Genomic DNA, 22211 nt, shown 5'->3' with positions numbered 1-22211 from the left:
CAATGCACCCCACACACACACACACACACACACACACACACACACAAATGTCCTATAATGCAATTAATTGGGGAGAGTAGAGGTCCCAGAGAAAATACGACAAACCTCCCTTCCATTGCCCCCCTCCTCCTCTCAGAGCTCTCAGAGCTGCCCCTGGTCCGGCTGGACGCGTCCTGCAATCACATCTCCCGCGTCCCCGTGTGCTACCGCCACCTGCGCCAGCTCCAGACCATTGTCCTGGACGACAACCCCCTGCTGCACCCGCCCGCCCAGGTCTGCTCCAAGGGGAAGTACCACATCTTCAAGTTCCTCAACATGGAGGCCTGCAAGAGGAGCCGTGACGAGATTGAGAAAGCCCTGAGACCCACCGGGTTTAACAGCTGGTGAGAGGGTGGGGGAGGGGGGGCAATGGAAGGGAGGGAGGTCGTATTTTCTCTGGGACCTCTCCCCAATTAATTGCATTATAGGACATTTGTGTGTGTGTGTGTGTAATGATGTGTGCTCCTCATGTCTCCGGCAGTCTGTCCGACCAGGAGCTTTTCCCTGGCCAGTATGGAGGTTTGGACTCGGGCTTCAACAGTGTAGACAGCGGCAGCAAGAGGTGGTCCGGCAACGAGGTGAGGAGACCGGACGCTCCCATTCAAACCAACCCGGTCGTGTGCATGAAGGTTCCTACATACATGTGGTCCCGGGAGTCAAACCCGCGATCCTGGCACTGCAAGGGGAAGATGGCCTGTCTCTCTGTATGTCTCTGTCTCTGCCTGTCTGTGTGTGTGTGTGTCAGTCCTGTAGCTTTCTGCCAGAACAATTATCCCACCACACCCATTGTAAAAGTTGCCCTAAAGAAGTGGTTTCAAGTTTCCAGTTTTTGTCATATGAACAGGATACTCCAGGTACGGACCATTCAGTGACAGCTAATCCCCTTTAGAATAGCACAGCAACACAGCTAGCTCGGCCCCGCTAGCTCTGGCGGGCGTCGGCCCCGCTAGCTCTGGCGGGCGTCGGCCCCGCTAGCTCTGGCGGGCGTCGGCCCCGCTAGCTCTGGCGGGCGTGGCCCTCGAGGACTACCGGCGGACACGGCTTTGGGTCGTGGAGATTTTCAAGGAGTTTTCAACCTTCCAGGAGGTCACGTGTCTCAGTGTTTCTCTCCTTTCTGTGTCTAGTCTGCGGATGACTTCTCAGAGCGTTCCCTCCGCATGGCGGAGATGACCCGGGACCAGAGGAACCTGACTGAGGAGGAGGAGGAGGTGGAGAGCTCTCCCCTCACAAAGACCTCAACCACAGGTGAGGAGCAGGCTGGGGTTGATCATCCTGATGGTGCTTACATTATACCTGGTGATGTTGGCTGGTTCTTCACTCTCCATGTCGTCAGTGAGCCCAGAGAAACTGTGTTCCACTGTTGTTTCATTTCAACTGCATTTCCAGACTTCATCTTTATCGCTAGCTAAACGCAGAAGTGAAGTTATTTTCATGGTAAAATTGGGGTTTATTACAGCAGATTTCTGTTTATTTGGAAAACTAAAACCCTGGGGAAATCCTGGTCTGAAGACTACCTTTAGGGTCAGGAACCATCTAATATCACATGGTAAACTTATGAACTAGTCCTTTAAACCCTCACACACCACTGCACTGGTTAAACCAGTGAACTAGTCCTTTAAACCATCACACACCACTGCACTGGTTAAACCAGTGAACTAGTCCTTTAAACCATCACACACCACTGCACTGGTTAAACCAGTGAACTAGTCCTTTAAACCATCACACACCACTGCACTGGTTAAACCAGTGAACTAGTCCTTTAAACCATCACACACCACTGCACTGGTTAAACCAGTGAACTAGTCCTTTAAACCATCACACACCACTGCACTGGTTAAGTCAGCCTGGTCCTTTTAAATGGTGAGCAGGCTTTTGTTCCAGCAGAGCTATAATCCCCCTAACACCATCCAACATGATGGGCTGCATTCTCAGACACTGATTTAGCCCACTCCTCGTTATAAAAAGCCTCTTTGATGGAGATTCTCCACTGTGATTAGGAAACCAGCACTAAAATAAGGCAAACGGGCCAAATCAGATGGTGATAATAAATAACAATACATTGATGAACGTCACTGGTAGGAGTTGTTTTTTCCAGACTGGTCGGGTTGCCTCGTTCTCTTCTATGGCCTAAATAAAGATGCGCAGCACTGAGTGACCCACCAAAACATGACAAATAAAACGTTAGCCCGCTCAGGAAAGGGACATGCTTACTGTGACACAACAGGATTCTATGGCGATCCGATATCTGAAATCATGTTCATGTCTTCCTCTCTGCCTTAAATCAAGTCCTCGCCAATGTTATTTCACTGTCTGTAATATCTTTCTTCCTCTTCCCCGTCCTCCTCCCCCGCTGTCCCTCCCTCCGCCCCCTCCTCCCCCGTGCTCTCTCTGCCCCCTCCTCCCCCACGGCCCTCCCTCTCACTCTTTGTTTTTCAGTGAATGGCGAGGCTGAGCGGCTGGATTTCATTGATAGCAGGGTCACCGGGGAGGAAGAAAAGCGCCTGACGAATCCTCCCACTCCTCCCCTCACAGCTCCCCCACAGGTCGGGAGGACACTTTTTTCCCCCCTTATCTTTCCTGCCCAAATATCCCCCCCCACCCCACCCACCAACTTTGTGAAGTCCGGTGTCCAATCATGGCCTCGCATCGCCACGGCAACTCCACAGCAGGGATGGGATGGTGGCGTGTCCGCCTGTGATGAAGGCTTCCAAATGCTTGTCAATACTGTGTTGATGTCAACGTGTGTGTTATGAACATGTTATGAACATGTTATGAACATGTTATGAACATGTTATGAACATGTTATGAACATGTTATGAACATGTTATGAACATGTTATGAACATGTTATGAACACGTTATGAACATGTTATGAACACGTTATGAACATGTTATGACGGCTGGATGTGCATCTAACTGTGACATGTTTTTCCCAGAAGGCCGAAAAATCTTCACCTCCCCCCCAAACACAGGACTCTTCTTTAAGAAGGTGAGACACACACACACACACACACACAACATTGACACAGTACCGTGCACAAGGAATGTAGACTCTCCGCCGAGTGCCTGGAAGGCTGTCAGTGTTTGTGTGTCTCTGCCAATCTGTTTCCAACTCTGTGCTCCTGTGGCCGTTCCACTGTGGGTTCAGCAGGCCTCCCCAAACAGGCAGCCACTGTTTCACACTGTTTGTCTTCCATCACACTCTGTTCTCATCTGTCCGCCGTGTTTTACAAGGTCGCCCTCTTAGCGACTGTTTGAGGAGCTGGGAAAAGCAAACAGACGTCCGTGCACACTACTTGCACAATGTCACTGACCGGCAGGACCGACCAGCTGTGCGTGCGTGCGTGCGCGCGCACACTGGGAATGTGTGATTATAATTTTTTTCATTCTACAATGAATGGTCAGTAAGAGTGTTGAACGTGTTGGGTTGGTTTGGGGGCGAACAGGACTGACTGCTCCTGTGTCTCAGGGCTTGTTTACCTTACAAGAATAAAACGCTAGATAAGCTTTTCTGAGTTTGCGTAATCATTTCCATAGCGTTATAATTGACGCCGGCGTGTTTGAGACGTAACATGCCGGACTGGAGACGTAACATTGCTACTTCGGAAGGTGGTGTCTGGAGCTGTCGACATCCGCGAGTTTACACAACATCATCCAGCGTCTCGAGTCTTCTTCGGGTGCGTCTCGGGAAAACGAAGCGCAGCGTAAACAAGCCCTTCGTGTTGTGGGAACCAGAACCAAGTCCTGAAAGCTGGTGGCAACATTACGTAGCGGTTTGGAACAGACGCGTGTTGATCCACAAGCAGAACATGACGGCAGTGTTTCTTGACTACACAGACTGCTTGACTTCTAGATGTTGTAACTCTAAACACCCTCGATTCCACAAACAGGGCCTTCTGTGCTTTAAATATCCACTTTCTTACTAACTCTCTCTGTCTTCCTTCCTTTTTATTTGTTCGTTTCTCTTGGTCTCCGTCTCTCCCTCCTTCCCCTGGCGCAGTATGACTGTGGAGGTCGGAGGCAGTGGATCCAGGCCTCTGTCTCCATCCAGTCCCACTCTGGAGGAGAGGAGGAGACCGGGAACCCTGCTCATCTGGCAGGAGAGGGAAAGAGCCCAGCAGCAACACAGAGACACCCGGGTCAGAGACAACGGGTGAGATGGGGATCTTAGTGGTAGAAATCTAGTGTTTAGGAAGGAAAGAGATTTATCATTATTTTCACAACAAACATGCCCCTATACTCCTCTAAGTGTTGATTTAACACAAACTGGGTTTCTTGGAAATGACTAAAAAATATCCCCTCCAATGAAACCGCTTATGGTGATTGGTACCACCTTTTCTATGTAGAACCTGCTGCTCTTCACAGTTAATGATGGTGGAGGTCTAATGGTTGTTTTAGATGTGTTACTCGATTTCACTTGGAACGATTTAACACATGGCAGTTGGAACACAGTTGTAGCCATTGAAGTGGCCTGTCTCTGGAAACAACTGACCCTGCCTTTACATCAGATTTCTAAACCTCTTCTTCCAGTTTACAGAAGACAGCGCCCAAAACAGGAAGTCACGTGCCGACACCGTCACAGACAGGAAGTAGCTTGAGGTAAGAGACCTGACATCTTGCATAAAAACACGGGGGGGGGGGGGGGGGTTGAAAAGACACTTCTCTGAACTGATGCGTCGTGTCAATGTATCCATGTTTTTACGGCCGTGGTGAAGTCAGTGAACGGGACCCTCCAGGTACGGACCATTCAGCGACTGTCTTACTTGGTAATCTCCTTTAGAATAGCACAGCAACACAGGCCCTTTAGCTGGGGCAGGCATAGGCCCCCGGAAACGTAATCGGTAGCAGACGAGTATCGGTTATTTTCTTAATGTGCTTTCTGTCTCCTCCTAGTGGCGGATCTCCAGACAACAGCCACTCCCAGAACGGGCTCAGACAGCGATGTGCGGTCAGTCTCTCAGACTATTCCCTCCGTCTGCACACTTTCACCAGGGTGTACTGTTCCCTCCGTCTGCACACTTTCACCAGGGTGTACTGTTCCCTCCGTCTTCAATGACTCCTCCTTTTTGTCTTGATGATAATTCTAGTCCTGAACAGTGGTGAGGTGTTGATGTCTCTCACACGGCTGTACGGGCTCAGACCCAGGCTCCAGTCACGTCATATTCCTCTCTCTCCCTTCGACAGAGTGCTGATCAGATGTGCACGTTATACCAGGGGTCGTCATCTGTAACGCCGCTTGTTCAGCGCTCTGTTAGCCGATCAGGTACACACACACACACACACACACACACACACACACACACACACACGGAGCGGTTCTCCGGACCCGTCCACCCCTGGTGTCACGCAGCGCTGTGTGTGTTTCAGACATTCCGTCGTCTCCGAAGGCGTCCTCCCCTCCGGGCCAGTCGCAGAAGCCCAACAGCTTCCTGTTCCGCACCTCCTCTCGCTGCAGCGTCAGGAGTGAGGTTACCTCCGGATCCACGCAGAGCCTGGTGGATGCGGGACGCTCCTCAATGAGGAGAGAGGAGAGACCGGAGGTCCTACAGCTCCGCAAGGTAAGGATCAGTGGAACCTCCCCGCCTCCTCCCCGAAACCCTGTGGAAGGGGGAGGTCAGAGGGGAGGATGAGGATGGAGATCTTCACTGGTCTCTCTTCACTGGTCTCCGACTCTTAGGGAGAAATCATCTGTTTTTTTTCTACTCTTTCTTTCTCTCAACTTTTTTAATTTCTCTCTTTCCCTCGTTCCTCCTTCATCTACATCTCCCTGCCTCGCTTTCAATTGTGATTTATTGGCATGAATTTCTTTGGGGGGAAATTAGAGAAATAATATTGAATACAACAATTGACAAGAGAAATTAACAGAATGGGGACAAAACTGAGCAAACAGTACACAGACGAATGTCATTGTGAAGTATGTACATTTAAAGTCACATCTGAATATTGAAACTCTTTCTTTGTCAGACTCTGGAGTCAAAGTTAAAGGTCACCCTGCCTGAAGATCTAGGCGAGGCATTGTCCAATGGCACGGTCCTTTGCCAGCTGGCCAATCACGTGCGGCCTCGCGCCGTGTCCATCATCCATATACCCTCCCCCGCAGTGGTGAGCCACAGTTCTTAACAGAATCCGCTTAAATTCAGAATATATATGGATATAGGATTGATTTGTGTTATAGTGAAAAGAAACATTCAATCTCTCTGCCCCTTAAGCCAAAGCTGAGTACTGCCAAGTGTCGTCTCAATGTGGAAAACTTCATTGCTGCTTGTCGAAGGCTCGGGGTCCCTGAGGTAAGAACTCGCTCCCCTTTTTACATATCCCTTTTTCTACACTCTTGCTGTTCATCTGATCACTTCTATAGGTAGGGATTTTCTCTGCAGCTCTGAGACGATCCAGTAAGCAGACAGTTTCCGTTAGCTACTCGCCATTGTGTTGTCCTGAAGCTAATTCCGTTTGCACCTCTAATCGTTTTCTGCCATCTTTCCATCGCTTCTGTTCATCTTTCTCAATGTTTGCTGCTTCTTTTGTCTCTCCTCTTTATTCCTTCTTCGCTGCCCTCGTCTTTCCCTTATTGTCCCCCCCCCCCCCCCCCCCCTCTCTCTCTCTCTCAGACGGAGATGTGTGTGTCCTCTGACGTGTCTCTCTGTCAGCTGCCTGCTGTACTGCGCTGTGTGACGGCCCTCGTGAAATGTGAGGTAGAGGGGGAGGCCCAGGGGCAGGGCGTCACCCCCCTCACCCCACGTCCCTCACTGCTCTCAGGGGGCTTCCTGGTCTTCTACTGCCTGTCCATGAGTCTCCTCTACATGCTCTATTGGCACCTCGTCACTTAGAAGTGTGTGTGTGTGTGTGTGTGTGTGTGTGTGTGTGTGTGTGTGTGTGTGTGTGTGTGTGTGTGTGTGTGTGTGTGTGTGTGTAAGCACTGTACTGACGCCGATGTGAATTTGATTATTAAATGCCAACATAGAGGAAGCCCGGATCAAGATGATCCACCGTGATTCCCCCCCCAAGAAACACATGCAAATGTGCAAAACAGACTTTTGTTGTGCATGCGCACGCACACCCACGTGCACATACAAACGCGCACACAGCTGCTCTGACGTGTTGTATGCAGGGTGAAGGAAAGAGGCTCTGAACACAGGAAGGACAGTCCGCTGCTCCCTGCAGCACCATGACGATGGCTATTCTGGAGGTCTTCCCGACACCACTGCCTTAGATTAGTGCCCCTGACACCCAGCCTGACCCAGACAGGCCTGGACTCCCCTGACACCCAGCCTGACCCAGACGGGCTTGGACTCCCCTGACGCCCCGCCTGACCCAGACCCAGATGGGCCTGGACTCCCCTGGCGCCCCGCCTGACCCAGACAGGCCTGGACTCCCCTGACACTCTGCCTGACCCAGACGGGCCTGGATTCCCCTGACACCCAGCCTGACCCAGACGGGCTTGGACTCCCCTGACGCCCCGCCTGACCCAGACCCAGATGGGCCTGGACTCCCCTGGCGCCCCGCCTGACCCAGACGGGCCTGGACTCCCCTGGCGCCCCGCCTGACCCAGACGGGCCTGGACTCCCCTGACGCCCCGCCTGACCCAGACCCAGATGGGCCTGGACTCCCCTGGCGCCCCGCCTGACCCAGACGGGCCTGGACTCCCCTGACGCCCCGCCTGACCCAGACCCAGATGGGCCTGGACTCCCCTGGCGCCCCGCCTGACCCAGACAGGCCTGGACTCCCCTGACACTCTGCCTGACCCAGACGGGCCTGGATTCCCCTGACACTCTGCCTGACCCAAACCCAAATGTTCCCATTCCAGCATCGGCTTCTGCTGTGGGGAGACCTGGTTTAGAACCGCGGACACTGATCGAAACCCTTGATGCGATGGGAAAGGAATAATGAAATACTACATTTTCTGTCTCTTATGACAAACATTTGCACAAATGGTTAAGACGTTTTCTCACGGAAGCCAACTTTGGGCGAATGGGACAAATCACTAGTGCCTCCTATGACTCCAAAAGACCACACGCTACTAACCAACAATTTTTCACTGTCTGCTACGTCTGACTGTGGCCAGCAGGGGGGAGTGTTGTTACACACTACTTAGCAATGAATGCTATCGTGTGTGTGTAAGTAAAACGACGGTACAGAATAACTTGTGCATGTGTGGATATACTGTGGCTTCTTTTTTTGCTGTTGTACGTTTGCTTTAGACCGGCTTAACGTTGTCAGTGTTTGTATAAATGTCAACAACTAATTAAATTATTGTCTTTTATTTATTTCTTTTAAGATTTACATGTTGTCTTTTTCTTTTGTTTTGTTAGTTGCCGCACGGGGAGAGACGCGGCCTCCTGGTTTTTATCTTTTCTGAAATCACCTGGGTTGATTAAGTTCCCGATCGACCGTCTCATTACGGCTCTTAGTCATTCAATATTACTGCTACATCAAAGCTTGCACCAGTAACCCTTTACATAACGATCGGGGTTAGCTTGTGCATTGGTTAGATGCTTGTCTTAGGCGTGGCATCTCACAGTTCAGTCACTACATTTCCCATCGGCCTCGTTGCATCCCCCTGTTACAGCCGTCGCCCCATGCGAAGCCGAGTCCTGGCGCATTTTGAGGCCTCTGCTTTCCCCGGGCTTAATGTGGTGTCATCGTTCACTAAGCACCCTGTAAGAAATCAATTTACACACACACACACAGCCCATCATACAGAGGTGTTATTTTAATACTGCGGTCAATGATAATGTCTGCAAATTGATAATGCGTACTCTGCTTGCACAGGGAGTGGTTCAAACAAGCAGTGCCATGCAACAGTAGGTTGGCCTGTGTCCAGAAGGGATGAGCCCAAATGAACACCTCCCACGGTCTGTTACATCAAAACCCTGTGGTTGAAACAGACATTGCCATGGTGTTTCTTAAACCAAAGTGTGTGTTTTATTAAAACAAACTGTGGAAAAGCCGCCATGCTGAGTTATATACTTAGACAGAACAGAAATACAACTGTATTTTGAAATATTTATATAATATCCATGTATTTACGTTTTTCTGCTATAAAGAAATGATTAAAAGATGAACTTTTCTGACCGCGTCCAGTAAGTGTCCCTGCTTTTATGTTGACTGCTTCCGCCGCTGAAAAGCCATTCAATGTTTGTCGTACTCCTCCTGGGAGCAGCTTCGACTGGCATTCTGCCCTGCGCTTTCATCTGCTCTGTCCTGTCTGAACCAGGTCTACTGGTTGTGCTGCCCTCTGGTGGAGAAGGTGAGTTTGTGCAGCAGCTCGCTCAGGACAGGTAATGACGCGACCCCACTGCATGCTGGGGGGGGGTTTGGGCCAGTAGTCAGCATAGGGGGTGTGGGACACCTACAGGCTCTCAAGACTCTCCCCGCTGGGGCCCTGAACGACTGTCTGGGACGACTGTCTGGGAGGAACAAATTTATTGTTTAGGCAAAGCATGCAATTGGTGTCTGTTAAGGCCGTAGAGATGAATAGAGGGATCCGTTTAACTGCAGTTACTGTGGGGGTTTCTTTACACGGAACTGGCCATTTAGGGCTCCACTGCCACATTGTCCGCCATTGTGCCAGTTAGAAAGCCATCTGATAAAGTCAATCTGATGTTGTGAGAAGAATGAGAGGGGAAAGCATTGTTTGTACATTTTATACCTTTCCATTGATTCTAAAGTTAATTCCCCACCCATCAAACCGGAGCACTGGACCACTAGTCGGGGTCTTCACTAGGTCCTGCAGTGGACATGGGCATACAGTGGGTCGTTTTCTCTAACTGAATGTGGTTGTGTGACTGTGATGGACGCGATTGGCCAAGTTGTGTGTGTGTGTAACCTCTGACCCCCTCCCCCGCACCACAGGACACCCTGTGTCCCTCCCAGCTGGTCCTGGACGGCGAGGGTCTCTCTCGGGTCGCCCAGACCGCCCAAGCCCTGCTGGACATCCCCGCGTCGGGGTCCCGACGTGCCTCGCGCCCGGAGTCCACCGCCCCAACCGAACCTGCCCAGAGTCTTACCAGCACCCTGTGATGATGTCATGACAGAACGGCTGTTGTGGACGTGATGATTCGGTCTTCACCAGTGTAAAAATCCCGCCTACACGTCCACTTCGTAAGATCTACCGATCCTTACTCTCTCCTGGCATGAAGACAGGGAAAAAAAAAAAAAGTACAATCTACTCGTAAGACTACTGAACTGTCACAATGTTGTTCTGGTTTACAGTGAGTCAAATAAACATTTGAAGTTACACTTGTATTCTCCGTTTGTGTAGTTTTGCTTTCAAGATTGCAGAAAACTCTGGGCCCGATTTCCACACGGCAGATGTTTATTTTTATGCTATTTATGTTCAATATTCACCACATTACCTTTCCATAAGCAATAAAAAAAACGCTGTCAGAAAACATCTGAGAAGGATTAAACATGATGTCTGCCTCGTATGAATAATCTCTCTCTTGAATTATGAACCAATTACAAGCAGAGACTAATTGAAAATCTACACTAATTGCTCTATCATGCTCTCAATGGCAGGACTGCTCAGTAGACATCACTTTCCCTCTGATAACACACACACACATTCTCACACATGCACGTTTTTCAACAACACCCACACACTCCTGAACCAGCAGTGATAAATTAAAAGCAGATAAGACCCTGTCGAGGGCTGTAGCCCCACAGGGAACAGTGTCCGCATGACATTTATCATCTATAACAGATGCCGTGAACTAATATATTATTAACAAAATGTATATCGCGCCTCGGTAGAGAGGGAATCCGGTCTTATGAACAGTGGCAGGACCTCCATTCAAATCGGCTTTGGCGATTCCACAGTGCATAAGTACAAAAATATTTAACGTTCATTGAGGAAGCCTGGGTTTGGCTGACGGTAGAGGACGGAGAGGAGGGTCATTGGGGAACCCGTCCCACCGTGCCAGGCGCTTGCCGTGTGACCGCTGGTCATGAGGGGAAACGAAGTGACAAAACTGTTTCTTAAATCATCCGTCTGGAATTTCCGTACTAAGCGCGTAGACGTACAAATATTTCCTCTAGCTACTTCATTCAAAGAGCGACATATATAGACCGTCCGGAGCCTGACATCGAAGCAGGAACGACAAAGAGTTCAGAATATAATGTACAGTAGATGAGCATTTAAACTGTGCTTTTCTGTTAATTCTTGCACTGTGGCGCAAGTGCTCTAGCACCTGTATAGTCGTGGCCAAAGGTATTGTCAATGGAGCACTTTGTTCAAGTAATGCACCATTTATTCTAGAAAACTGTTGATGAAATGGAAAAATACTACGGTATCCACATAGGTATCTTTGGTTTGCCGTTGAACACTGATCTGAATAATTTACAATATGTTAAAGCCTATTCCAAAAAAAGATCCTAAAATGGCCCGGACAACATTATTTGTGCATGACATTATGAAACCAAGGGAATACTGAGGCATTTTGGATCCAGGGTAGGAATATACTAACATAGTAGGCAGGGTAGGGTATGAATATACTAACCTAGTATGCAGGGTAGGGGATGAATATACTAACCTAGTATGCAGGGTAGTGTATGAATATACTAACCTAGTATGCAGGGTAGTGTATGAATATACTAACCTAGTATGCAGGGTAGGGGATGAATATACTAACCTAGTATGCAGGGTAGGGGATGAATATACTAACCTAGTTTGCAGTGTAGGGGATGAATATACTAACATAGTATGCAGGGTAGGGGATGAATATACTAACCTAGTATGCAGGGTAGGGGATGAATATACTGACATAGTATGCAGGGTAGGGTATGAATATACCACAATAGTATGCAGGGTAGGGTAGGAATATACTAACATAGTATGCAGGGTAGGGGATGAATATACTAACATAGTATGCAGGGTAGGGTATGAATATACCACAATAGTATGCAGGGTAGGGTAGGAATATACTAACATAGTATGCAGGGTAGGGGATGAATATACCACTATAGTATGCAGGGTAGGGGATGAATATACTAACATAGTATGCAGGGTAGGGGATGAATATACTATCATAGTATGCAGGGTAGGGGATGAATATACTAACATAGTATGCAGGGTAGGGTAGGAATATACTAACATAGTATATTCCTACCCTACCCTGCATACTATGTTAGTATATTCCTACCCTACCCTGCATACTATGTTAGTATGCAGGGTAGGGGATGAATATACTATCATAGTATGCAGGGTAGGGGATGAATATACTATCATAGTATGCAGGGTAGGGGATGAATATACTATCATAGTATGCAGGGTAGGGGATGAATATACTAACATAGTATGCAGGGTAGGGGATGAATATACTAACATAGTATGCAGGGTAGGGTAGGAATATACTAACATAGTATGCAGGGTAGGGGATGAATATACTAACATAGTATGCAGGGTAGGGTAGGAATATACTAACATAGTATGCAGGGTAGGGGATGAATATACTAACATAGTATGCAGGGTAGGGTAGGAATATACTAACATAGTATGCAGGGTAGGGGATGAATATACTAACATAGTATGCAGGGTAGGGGATGAATATACTAACATAGTATGCAGGGTAGGGGATGAATATACCGCTATAGCAAGAGTATTCAAATCTGGCCCTTGAAGCCTTTTCTACTCCATTTTTTCGTTGCAACTCTCTAATCAAGGTCTTATTCAGACTTAAGACACCAGGTGGGTCCAATTAACGATGAGGTAGAACAGAAAACCAGCAGGCTCCGGCCCTTGTAGGGTAAGATTTGAATACCCCTGCGCTATAATATGCATGGTAGAGTATGAACATACCGCCATAGTATGCAGGGTAGGGTATGAAAACACTGATATAGTATGCAGGGTAGGGTATGAAAACACTGATATAGTATGCAGGGTAGGGTATGAAAACACTGATATAGTATGCAGGGTAGGGTATGAAAACACTGATATAGTATGCAGGGTAGGGGATGAAAACACTGATATAGTATGCAGGGTAGGGGATGAAAACACTGATATAGTATGCAGGGTAGGGGATGAATATACTACTATAGTGGAGCCGTTTAGAGTTTCAAATACCATCCTTAAAGCAGCGGTTTTCAAACCTCCCCACTTGTCCAGGCATTTGAACCACTCCTGAGCTATCCCACCTGGTTCAAATTGTCTACCAATCCTCAAGCTCTCGATTAGTGAACCTAGCTATGCTTGTTTGTAAACCACAGGCCCTAAAGCACACTGCACTTCAACTTCACTTTCACTGCGAGTAAAACTTCACTCCTAGTGCCAAGACCAAATGTATATTTGGTGTATACCTTCACATCAATAACGAATGAGGTAATGTAAACTAATATATCAGGCCACACGTTACCGGCCCAGAGGCCGTGTCCAGACTAAATTGAACCAATTCACTGACGGTCAGAACATTCGGTTTTCTTCAGGGATCCACTGTGAGCGAGATATCAGACATGCAGGTAAACAGCTTATTCCGAAAAAGGCCCCAACAGGGATGAGTTATTATACGGAATACGGTTCGCTATCAGCCGCTCGTCGCCGCCGTCAGAGCCTCCGGCTGAATGACAGGTAATTATTCCACCGCGGTAATAAGAAGAAAACGAAGTTTGCTTGTCTCTGATTGCAAGTGCTGGAACATATACATAAATTATACTACATGTGTCAGTGAGGGAAGAAACGATGAATAAACAGCTTCCATAGAGATGTGGTTGCGATTTAGTTACAGCTCTTTAAAGGCAATTTAGCTGACACAATGCGCATCAATCAACATTACAGTCTACACAGATTTAAATGAGTATGCTAATTAAGCTAATTTACATCTGATCGTGTACATTTTTGTGATTAGTTTGTAGACTTATTCCGATGTTGGCGTGTTTTGAGCATGAATGGTCTTTTTTTAAAGAGGAATAAGCCCCTAAAATAAACAGATATAAACATGTATGTTATATATACACATGTAGGTATGTAGATAGATTGACATAGACATATACTATACATACCGTGGGTATAAAAAGTCTACACAACCCTGTTAAAATGCCAGGTTTTTGTGATGTACAAGAATGAGACAAAGATAAATCATGTCAGAACTTTTTCACACTTATAATGTGACCTATAATGTGAACTATTCAATTGAAAAACAAACTGAAATCATGTGAATAGGTCACATTATTGTAAATCTTCAAGTGGGGAAAAATGAAAAATAAAAACCTTACAATAACCTGGTTGCATAAGTGTGCACACCATCTTATAACTGGGGATGTGGCTGTGTTCAGAATTAACCGATCACATTCAAACTCATATTGAATAGAAGTCATTACACACCTGCCATCATTTAAAGTGACTCTGATTAATCACAAATAAAGTTCAGCTGTTCTAGTAGGATTTTCCTGACATTTTCTTAGATGCGTTTCAGAGCAAAAGCCATGGTCCGCAGAGAGCTTCCAAAGCATCAGAGGGATCTCATTGTTGAATGATATCAGTCAGAAGAAGGGTACAAAATGATTTCCAAAGCATTAGATATACCATGGAACACAGTGAAAACAGTCATCATCAAGTGGAGAAAATATGGCACAACAGAGACATTACCAAGAACTGGATGAACCTCCAAAATTTATGAAAAGACAAGAAAACTGGTCAGGGAGGCTTCCAAGAGGCCTACAGCAACATTAAAGGAACTGCAGGAATTTCTGGCAAGTACTGTCTGTGCGCTCCCGTATTTTTCATATGAATGGGCTATGAGGTAGGGTGGTAAGACGTAAGTCTTTTCTTACAAAGAAAAACATCCAAGCCTGACTGAAGTTTGCAAAAACATACATCAAGTCCCCCAAAAGCACGTGGGAAAATGTGTTACGGTCTGATGAAACCAAGGATTAACTTCTTGGCCATAATTCCAAAAGGTATGTTTGGCGTAAAAACAACACTGCACATCACCCAAAGAACTCCATACCCACAGTGAAGCATGGTGCTGGCAGCATCATGCTTTGGAGCTGTTTTTCTTCAGCTGGAACAGTTCCAAATACCAGGCAATTTTGACACAAAACTTTCAAGCGCCGTTAGAAAGCTGAAGTTCACCTTTCAGCATGACAATGACCCAAAGCACACATCCAAATCCACAAAAGCACGGCTTCACCAGAAGAAGATTAACGTTTTGGAAAGGCCCAGCCAGAGCCCAGACCTGAATACAATTGAACATCTGTGGGGTGATCTGAAGAGGGCTGTGCAATCTTGCCACATCAAGATTTGCCGTGCTAATAGACTCCTACCCAAAAAGACTGAGTGCTGTAATAAATTCAAAAGGTGCTTCAACAAAGTATTAGTTTAAGGGTGTGCACACTTACGCAACCAGGTTATTGTGAGTTTTTTATTTTTTCCTCTCAAAGATTTCAGTATGTTTTTCAATTGAATTGTTCACATTATAGGTCACATTAAAGGTGGAAAAAGTCTCATTCTTTTACATCACAAGAACCTGGCATTCTAACAGTGTGTAGACGTTTTATATCCACTGTATATTAGCTTTCAATGTATTCTCGTACCATTAGTCAACCTCTTGGACCTCCAATATACAGTATTTATATGTGGTCCCATGTAGCTCACTTGGGTTTGATTCCCAAGTGAGCTATGACAATATCTGGGCTCACTACTGTCGCTCTGGATGACAGCATCAGCTAAAGGACTTAAAATGTGTAAATGTACATATTCATTTTTAATTTCCAATAATTTTCCAACTAAAATCACTCCATGCAACTATTCAAATACTTTTGGGAGATTTTCCCCGGGACCACCAAGTAGCTCTACGGAGCCCAGGGGGCCCCGGATCCCTGGTTGAATACCTCGGAATATTGCTATAAAAGTCTGCATCTCTACAATGTGTACGTCTATGCCGTGGAGTACTCAGCCCCCTGCTCCGCCTGTGCATGGTTGTGATGTAAAGGAACTGAACTGAATTTCACAGAGCAACCAGAGACAACAGCTACTCTGGCAGAGATCTGTGGGGAGGGGGCTTGTGAAGGGAGAATATGAAGAAACATTAGCGTGTACACCGCTGCGGCTTCAGCTGAGGCCAGATTGGTCTGCCACTACACTGGCTCCTTTAGAGACAACAACAACAACAACAACAACGGGAGAAAATGCTAAGTGAGCTAAAAGGATAGACGCGCTTGGGCATCTCATTACCAGATGAATGATGAATGAATGAGAACCGACTATTTAACACCCGTGTCTAGGGAAGAGGACCCCGCTGGGCTGATCTGCTGCTGGTCCGTGTTCTCTCTGTGGTACTCTTTGGAGAATGAGTAGAACTGAGACGATGCAGTTTGCCATGACAACAGTAACATGGACAGTCTAACTTTTGGACCCTGATAGGACAGAAGTTTGAATGACACACAGGGTAGTGAAGGTAATGTCATACCTGTGTGTTTTTGGTTGTTCTGAAGGAATCACATGACCCAAGCACACCAAAGTGCTGGACATGGTATACATAGCATAGATGGCCATGTTCCACGTTGTAAGGGATTCTGGAGGCATGGTGACTCTGATCTCCTCAAAGAAACAATGGAGGTTCTCTCTGTGTTGAAGGAACACATTCTCTAACGTAGGTGTGACATCAGACAAAAGTACATCCGACATCAACACCATAATGAAAACGACTTCCAAAACACGGGGAGACTTTATGCAAATGGTGTCTTTCAGAAAACGAACGGGCAAATGAAATGAATCAATGAATGCAGATCGTTCTATATGTGGGCGTCTAAAAGCTCATAAAAACCCAGGCTGCTCCATTCCCCCCAAAAAAAGTGATGTAAATTTTCGCGGGGTTGAATATTTCTCCTCTTAAGTGGAGCAAACATTGTCGAACCATAACATGGAGATTCCTTTTTGATTTTCCATCTTGCACATCAGCTGCAGATTAAACCCCGTCTCTCAGAACCAGAAAACTCCTCAGGCACCAGGTTGAGAGATTCCATTCAGTGTCTGTACGTAATTAATCTCACACACACATCTCTCTCTCTCTCTCTCTCTCTCTCTCCTCCCGACAATGATGACAAGACAGAACATTAATCAAAGTTAATACAAGCCGCATATTACTCTGAGAGATCTGCAAGGTCGACAAGAACTGTAAGCCGTTACTAGCCTCAGTCTGTGAAAAATATACATTTTGTTTTGTCATCACGATACTTCAAGCTGATTAAAATGCCACAAGACACGGTTAAGACTTTTAAATGGATGAACTGATTTTTACCCCGCCCGTTCCGTCTATGGTGTGTGATTTGAGAGCTCTTGTGAATTATTCTTAATTGCGCTTCTACTTTCAAGCAGCTACCCTTCATGTTCGGCGTTGAAGTCTCCCCCTAAGTGTATCAACGGTGGACGTACGAATATATAGGCTTCAGTTTGTCATCCACAGCGAATAAACAATCATGCTGGCAATAATAAACAATTATAGCACTTGCTAGAATATAACAGAACAGAATACTACCGGGAGACGCCCCGCATGCAGGTACTGACAATGATGGTGTCAGGCACGAAGCCGGAGCAGGATTCGTCCACGTTGCTCACCAAGTACGGTGAGAAGACACTGGTCAGGAGTAGAGAACCGCAAACCAGCTGGTTTGAGTGGAACCGACTCTGGAACCCATAGGACCTCCCTCAACCAGACTGCCCTTGCTGAAAGGAAAACTCCCACTGGAGGGAAGACAATACTGATCTGTAAAGGCCCATTTCAAAGATGCAGTATGTATGTGTTTTCAGGTTTTAGTTACTCGGTAGGATTGAAAGTCCCCACAAGGATTGTGAATCAAGTAGAAATGTTACATCGCGGAGACTTTTCACTGGTCTCAATTGTTTGTTTTTTGTTAGAGGTTAATCATTTTGGGGGTTTGGGTTTACTTTACTACTAGCATAAAAAACAAACAAACAAACAAACTTGTCCAATAGACATCTGCAGTTCATATTTTTTTTTGCTAAATTCATCAGTGACATTTCCCGATTTTCAATTTCTCACCGGTCCGTCTAGTTTGCACTAATTTATAATCTTATACTCACTTTAGACACACAGTTATATCCTTCCCACCCTGGACTAGTTAGTACTATACCGGTCTCGTTCGTTAATGGAGGACGAGGAGTAAAACAAGTCGTGTTCTTTTTTAGAGGATTCAGTGCCCCTTTGATGTTTAGGGAATAATAATTCATGTGAATAATCTCCTATGACTGCCATTCCTAAAATGTATGTGAGAGAGCCAGTGCCATTCTCCTAGTTTAGCCATTCAGTTTGCTCTAAGCGTGAGTCAAAATCTCTACATTGGTCTTGAATAGCGACATGCCCAGATAGCTTTCCTTCTGGAGTAGCACGGGGTCCTTAGACACGGAGTGCCTCGCTGAAAGGAGCAAAAGCACCCATGAGAATACGTGCAACCAGCACACACTTCAACACCACGTAAACAGACAAGCAACCTTGGAACCGTAAGGCAGAAATATAACCTTACACATATTAGGCCATTTTGTATGAATACATGCATATGATGGGTTTTCATTATGATTACGTTTGATTTTTAAAGTGCCCCAACTTATGTGGGTGGATAGGAGCTCGTAATGAATTCATCTCCCCACACGTCAACTGCACCCACACGAGCCACCGACAACGACCACAGTTGTCCTGGAGATGGCTCACTTCACCTCGCTCGGCCTCGTGCCGAAACTGCGGATATCCTGACCGGAAAAACAACCACGAACCTCGGCCTATTGGTATACTAGCAAACTATAGGCCGGCCCCTAAACATTAATGGTGGAAACTTGAATTGTGATTGAAATCGTTTTGATCCTGGTCAGGGCAAGAAGTGGACTGAATAATAAGCTTATCACTTACTGTAGCAAACTAGCTATTGATAGGCGTTTTCAAATGCAGTTTCATACCAGTCAAATCTGGGAGCAACATTGTCAGTCCTGTGGTGCTCGATCCGACTGGCGAGGCTGGTGGCTAATTAGCTTTTGATTGGAGTAGACCAACCAACCTATAATAATGACGTAGCGGTGGGGTAGTCAACTATTAATACCGCATTGAAGATCAGAACCATGTTTGGGTCTGTCACCAGGTAGGCTACAGATGATGCAACTCTGACAACATAAAACATGTCTGCTGTCTCTCTCCCTGCGGCGGGACTGAAATGAAACGACCCCGACTTATTTATATACCTCCACTGGGCGAGGAGGTATAGCTGCCGGCGGCTGTGATTTATAGACGTTGTCGCTGGAAAAACCAACCGCATTACATTTAGATCATGTCAGGACGTTCTGCGGCGGAAGCCACCCGCTGGGTTGCTTTGGCGCATGGAGGCCTTGGTAATGGGCTCTGGCACGTCTGCATCGATATATCTCGCCTGCCGGGCCGCTCTCCCCTGCCTCCACTCGAAGTGGACTCCTTGCAAGTACTTTACTCTAGAAATAAGTATTTGACAGGCGCAGATATCTCATTTTCAGTGGAATCCATTACAGAGAGAGTAGGCTGGATGAGACTGGGCCTGAGTGAGCCGGGAAAGGGGGGTAAAACGACCTTGTGAGGTGCTATAAACAGACACACACACTACCTGGTCTTACAATCATACAGGTTTTATACTTGAATTCGGCCTTGGGACCCTTTCTCGCTAATGTACCAGAATATACAGGAAAAAGTTTTTACCTTTTCAGGCCACCAAAGTATTTGGTCAAACCACAGAAATGGATAGAGGAAACATCCCTATTTATTTTGGTGCCCTAATATGAGAGGACCTACATAAAAAAAAAAATATATATATTTTATCCACTATGGCTAAAAATACCCTCAAATTCAAGCTGATACAGTGCACTCAAATCACATTATATCAAATAGATTCCAAAGTGCTGGAATACAGAGTGAATACCTTTTTTAGTATTTGACTTTAGGTCCACTCATGGCATCTATGAGCACAGCACACCACCTAGGCATTCTCTGTTTATATTTACCCTTACTGAGTTACAGTTGAGTGCCTATATTTATATACTTCCTTGTATTGGACCCCTCAACCAACTGGCCTCACGCATGACCAATTGGGGAGGGATCCGCTAGTCAGTTCTCTATGAGCCAGTTACAAATACTTTTTTGTGTTAAGAAAAATGTTGTGGAGATGCATGTTCTGTCCATTGGAGGTCATTGTTGTCAAACAGTGTTGAAGTGCAAGGCCTAGTACGAAGCCGTTGTCTGTTCAGCCCTGAGGCTATTTTTTTTATTTTAAATATTTAACCAGATTTGATTGTTTCTTCTGCAGTTCCTTAAGTGTAGTTAAAGGAAAAGCTCCCTGTGAATCACGTTCCTCTAGTTCAACTCTACAAGGCCAGCTAAGGCTTCAATGACAATTAAGCACTATTTAAATTACAGAATGTCTGTTTTTGTCTTTTTTTATGACAATGTCTGTTTTGTATATTAGGCTAAAAATCTATTGGTTATGTATAAAACACTTCTTCAGAAAACATTGTGTTTGAGGTACCTAACCTAAGTGAAAAGATAACCAGGTACCTAAGTGAAATGAAAAAAATTGATTGAATTACAATTATCCAAACCAGAACAATTTTAAATATATTTATTGTATTTAATGCAAACGACAGGTGTTTATTTTCTTAGCGTTGGTTTTCATCTTGAATTTAACCTGTTCTATTCTTGATACGTTCATCTTTTGTTTTACGTTAAAACAGTGAAATCTGGCATTCACAGTGAAACATTTGGAAAGGCATTGTACATGACTCTAGGCAGTTGTTGTGTACTGTGTGTGACGGATATGCAGCTGGAGCTGTGTGGCCTCGGTGTTGAAATAATAGTCAAAGTAGAGAAATGGCTGATGCCTTTGGAGTGTCAAATCCACATCTTCTGTGGTCCCAGGCCATGACAATTTTAGGAATATGTATGGGAGTAAACTACAAGTATGAAAAATTTAATATACAGCATAAGTAAATCTCAACCTTGAACAGAAAAGGAAAAAAGCTACACCACTCAGTTTTGTAAAAAGATGATTTTTTTTTTATGTGACAATAAAAAAATTATACACACAGCAAGAGACATTTAAATCAAATTGCAATGATCAATATGCCTCAAAAGTTCTCTTTGGCACATAACACAGAAACATGTTTTTATTTATACATTTTTTTTTTTTAAGTAAACAGACAAGTACTGTAAACAACAACAATTAGAAAAATGCTAGCTAGCGCTATCGACAACACAAACAAACAATAAAAATCAAGGTTTTGGCAATGTGACCCGCCCCAGCAATTCCACATCAGAGTCTCCACGGTTCTCCAACCGCGCAGAACGTCGTCGTCGTCGTCGTCCTCCACATCGCGCTGCCAACGAGGCGGAGGTCACAAAAGTCCGAAACGTTGAGGCAACTGGACCCTGGCGGAGGTAAGATCGACCTCCAAAACACCTCCCCGCCCCCCGACCCCACCACTCCCCCCTCAGCCTCTGTCTCCCAGCCTGTGACAGTGGGACATGGGCTGCCTTGTACTCAGCCCTCGGACGAGGTCTTTTTAGTGCAAATAGTCTGCCGCTGACCGCTTGGTTCCTGACGGGCCAGGCTCCGCTGTGCACCAGGGGTCATTTTCGGAAAGGCGACGAGGCTGTGTTTGGTTTCACTCCTGGGACTGGTCTGAGAGCAGGACAGAAGAGGGGAATGAAGCGTCAGTTTTCTAAAACAGTGTGTACACACACGAGCCATGCTGCGTGGCGGCGCCTGCAAATTGTCAGACAGAAGAGTTCTAATTCTTTCCTAGTCCCCCCTGAAATGGAAGAACCGCAGAGCCCAGAGCCGGGTGACGCTTTGAAAACCCAAATCGATGCTGACATTCCACAGTTTAGGAGTGGCTTGAGGAGAGAGGGGGAGTCGTTTTCTGTTTTCGCGCCTGCCGTCGCCCCCCCCCCCAGTCCTTAAACCGCACCCCGCAGAAGAACCCATACACCCCGACAACCATCACCTTGGTGTTTAACCCAGCGGCTTTCAACACAGCGGAAAACAAAAGCCACTAAGGTTTGTGCCGTGTCTCCTGGCAACAATCAAACAGAGTGCCGACCTCTACTGGCTGGCATCAAACGCTGAGCGTAACACCGCTTGAGAAAAGTGACAAGCGCTTGTTTGACTTAGCGGGTGAAAGTGGAAACAGATCTGTGTTTGACGGTGTGAGAT

At 46.2% G+C, this 22211-nt stretch overlaps 2 protein-coding genes across 4 annotated transcripts in view; one reads left to right on the top strand and one right to left on the bottom strand.

The window, feature by feature from the left end:
• Nucleotides 1-10283, top strand: part of lrch4 (leucine-rich repeats and calponin homology (CH) domain containing 4) — a 29549-nt gene extending 19266 nt beyond the window's left edge. The window contains exons 5-18 of one of the 3 annotated variants that reach the window (XM_034290463.1): nucleotides 137-383; nucleotides 521-617; nucleotides 1164-1284; nucleotides 2476-2582; nucleotides 2975-3027; nucleotides 4039-4191; nucleotides 4569-4637; nucleotides 4932-4986; nucleotides 5223-5301; nucleotides 5406-5596; nucleotides 6003-6140; nucleotides 6248-6325; nucleotides 6647-6867; nucleotides 6924-9114. In XM_034290463.1, coding sequence (XP_034146354.1) covers nucleotides 137-383; nucleotides 521-617; nucleotides 1164-1284; nucleotides 2476-2582; nucleotides 2975-3027; nucleotides 4039-4191; nucleotides 4569-4637; nucleotides 4932-4986; nucleotides 5223-5301; nucleotides 5406-5596; nucleotides 6003-6140; nucleotides 6248-6325; nucleotides 6647-6865 — 1607 coding nt within the window. In that variant the 3' untranslated portion in view covers nucleotides 6866-6867; nucleotides 6924-9114. Of the gene's footprint in view, nucleotides 1-136; nucleotides 384-520; nucleotides 618-1163; nucleotides 1285-2475; nucleotides 2583-2974; nucleotides 3028-4038; nucleotides 4192-4568; nucleotides 4638-4931; nucleotides 4987-5222; nucleotides 5302-5405; nucleotides 5597-6002; nucleotides 6141-6247; nucleotides 6326-6646; nucleotides 6893-6923; nucleotides 9115-9890 lie in introns of those variants that run through there. The other 2 variants (XM_034290466.1, XM_034290464.1) reach the window with 2 other exon arrangements.
• Nucleotides 10284-21052: 10769 nt separating this feature from the next.
• Nucleotides 21053-22211, bottom strand: part of adam19a (ADAM metallopeptidase domain 19a) — a 104028-nt gene continuing 102869 nt past the window's right edge. Inside the window, exon 23 of the mRNA XM_010887970.5 lies at nucleotides 21053-21677. Within this exon, the coding sequence (XP_010886272.2) occupies nucleotides 21626-21677 (52 nt within the window). The 3' untranslated portion in view covers nucleotides 21053-21625. The remainder of the gene's footprint in view (nucleotides 21678-22211) is intronic.

The sequence above is a fragment of the Esox lucius genome, chromosome 24 (genome assembly GCF_011004845.1).
Source record: "Esox lucius isolate fEsoLuc1 chromosome 24, fEsoLuc1.pri, whole genome shotgun sequence".
NCBI classification, from domain to species: domain Eukaryota; kingdom Metazoa; phylum Chordata; class Actinopteri; order Esociformes; family Esocidae; genus Esox; species Esox lucius.
This window is presented reverse-complemented; position numbering and strand designations above follow the sequence as displayed.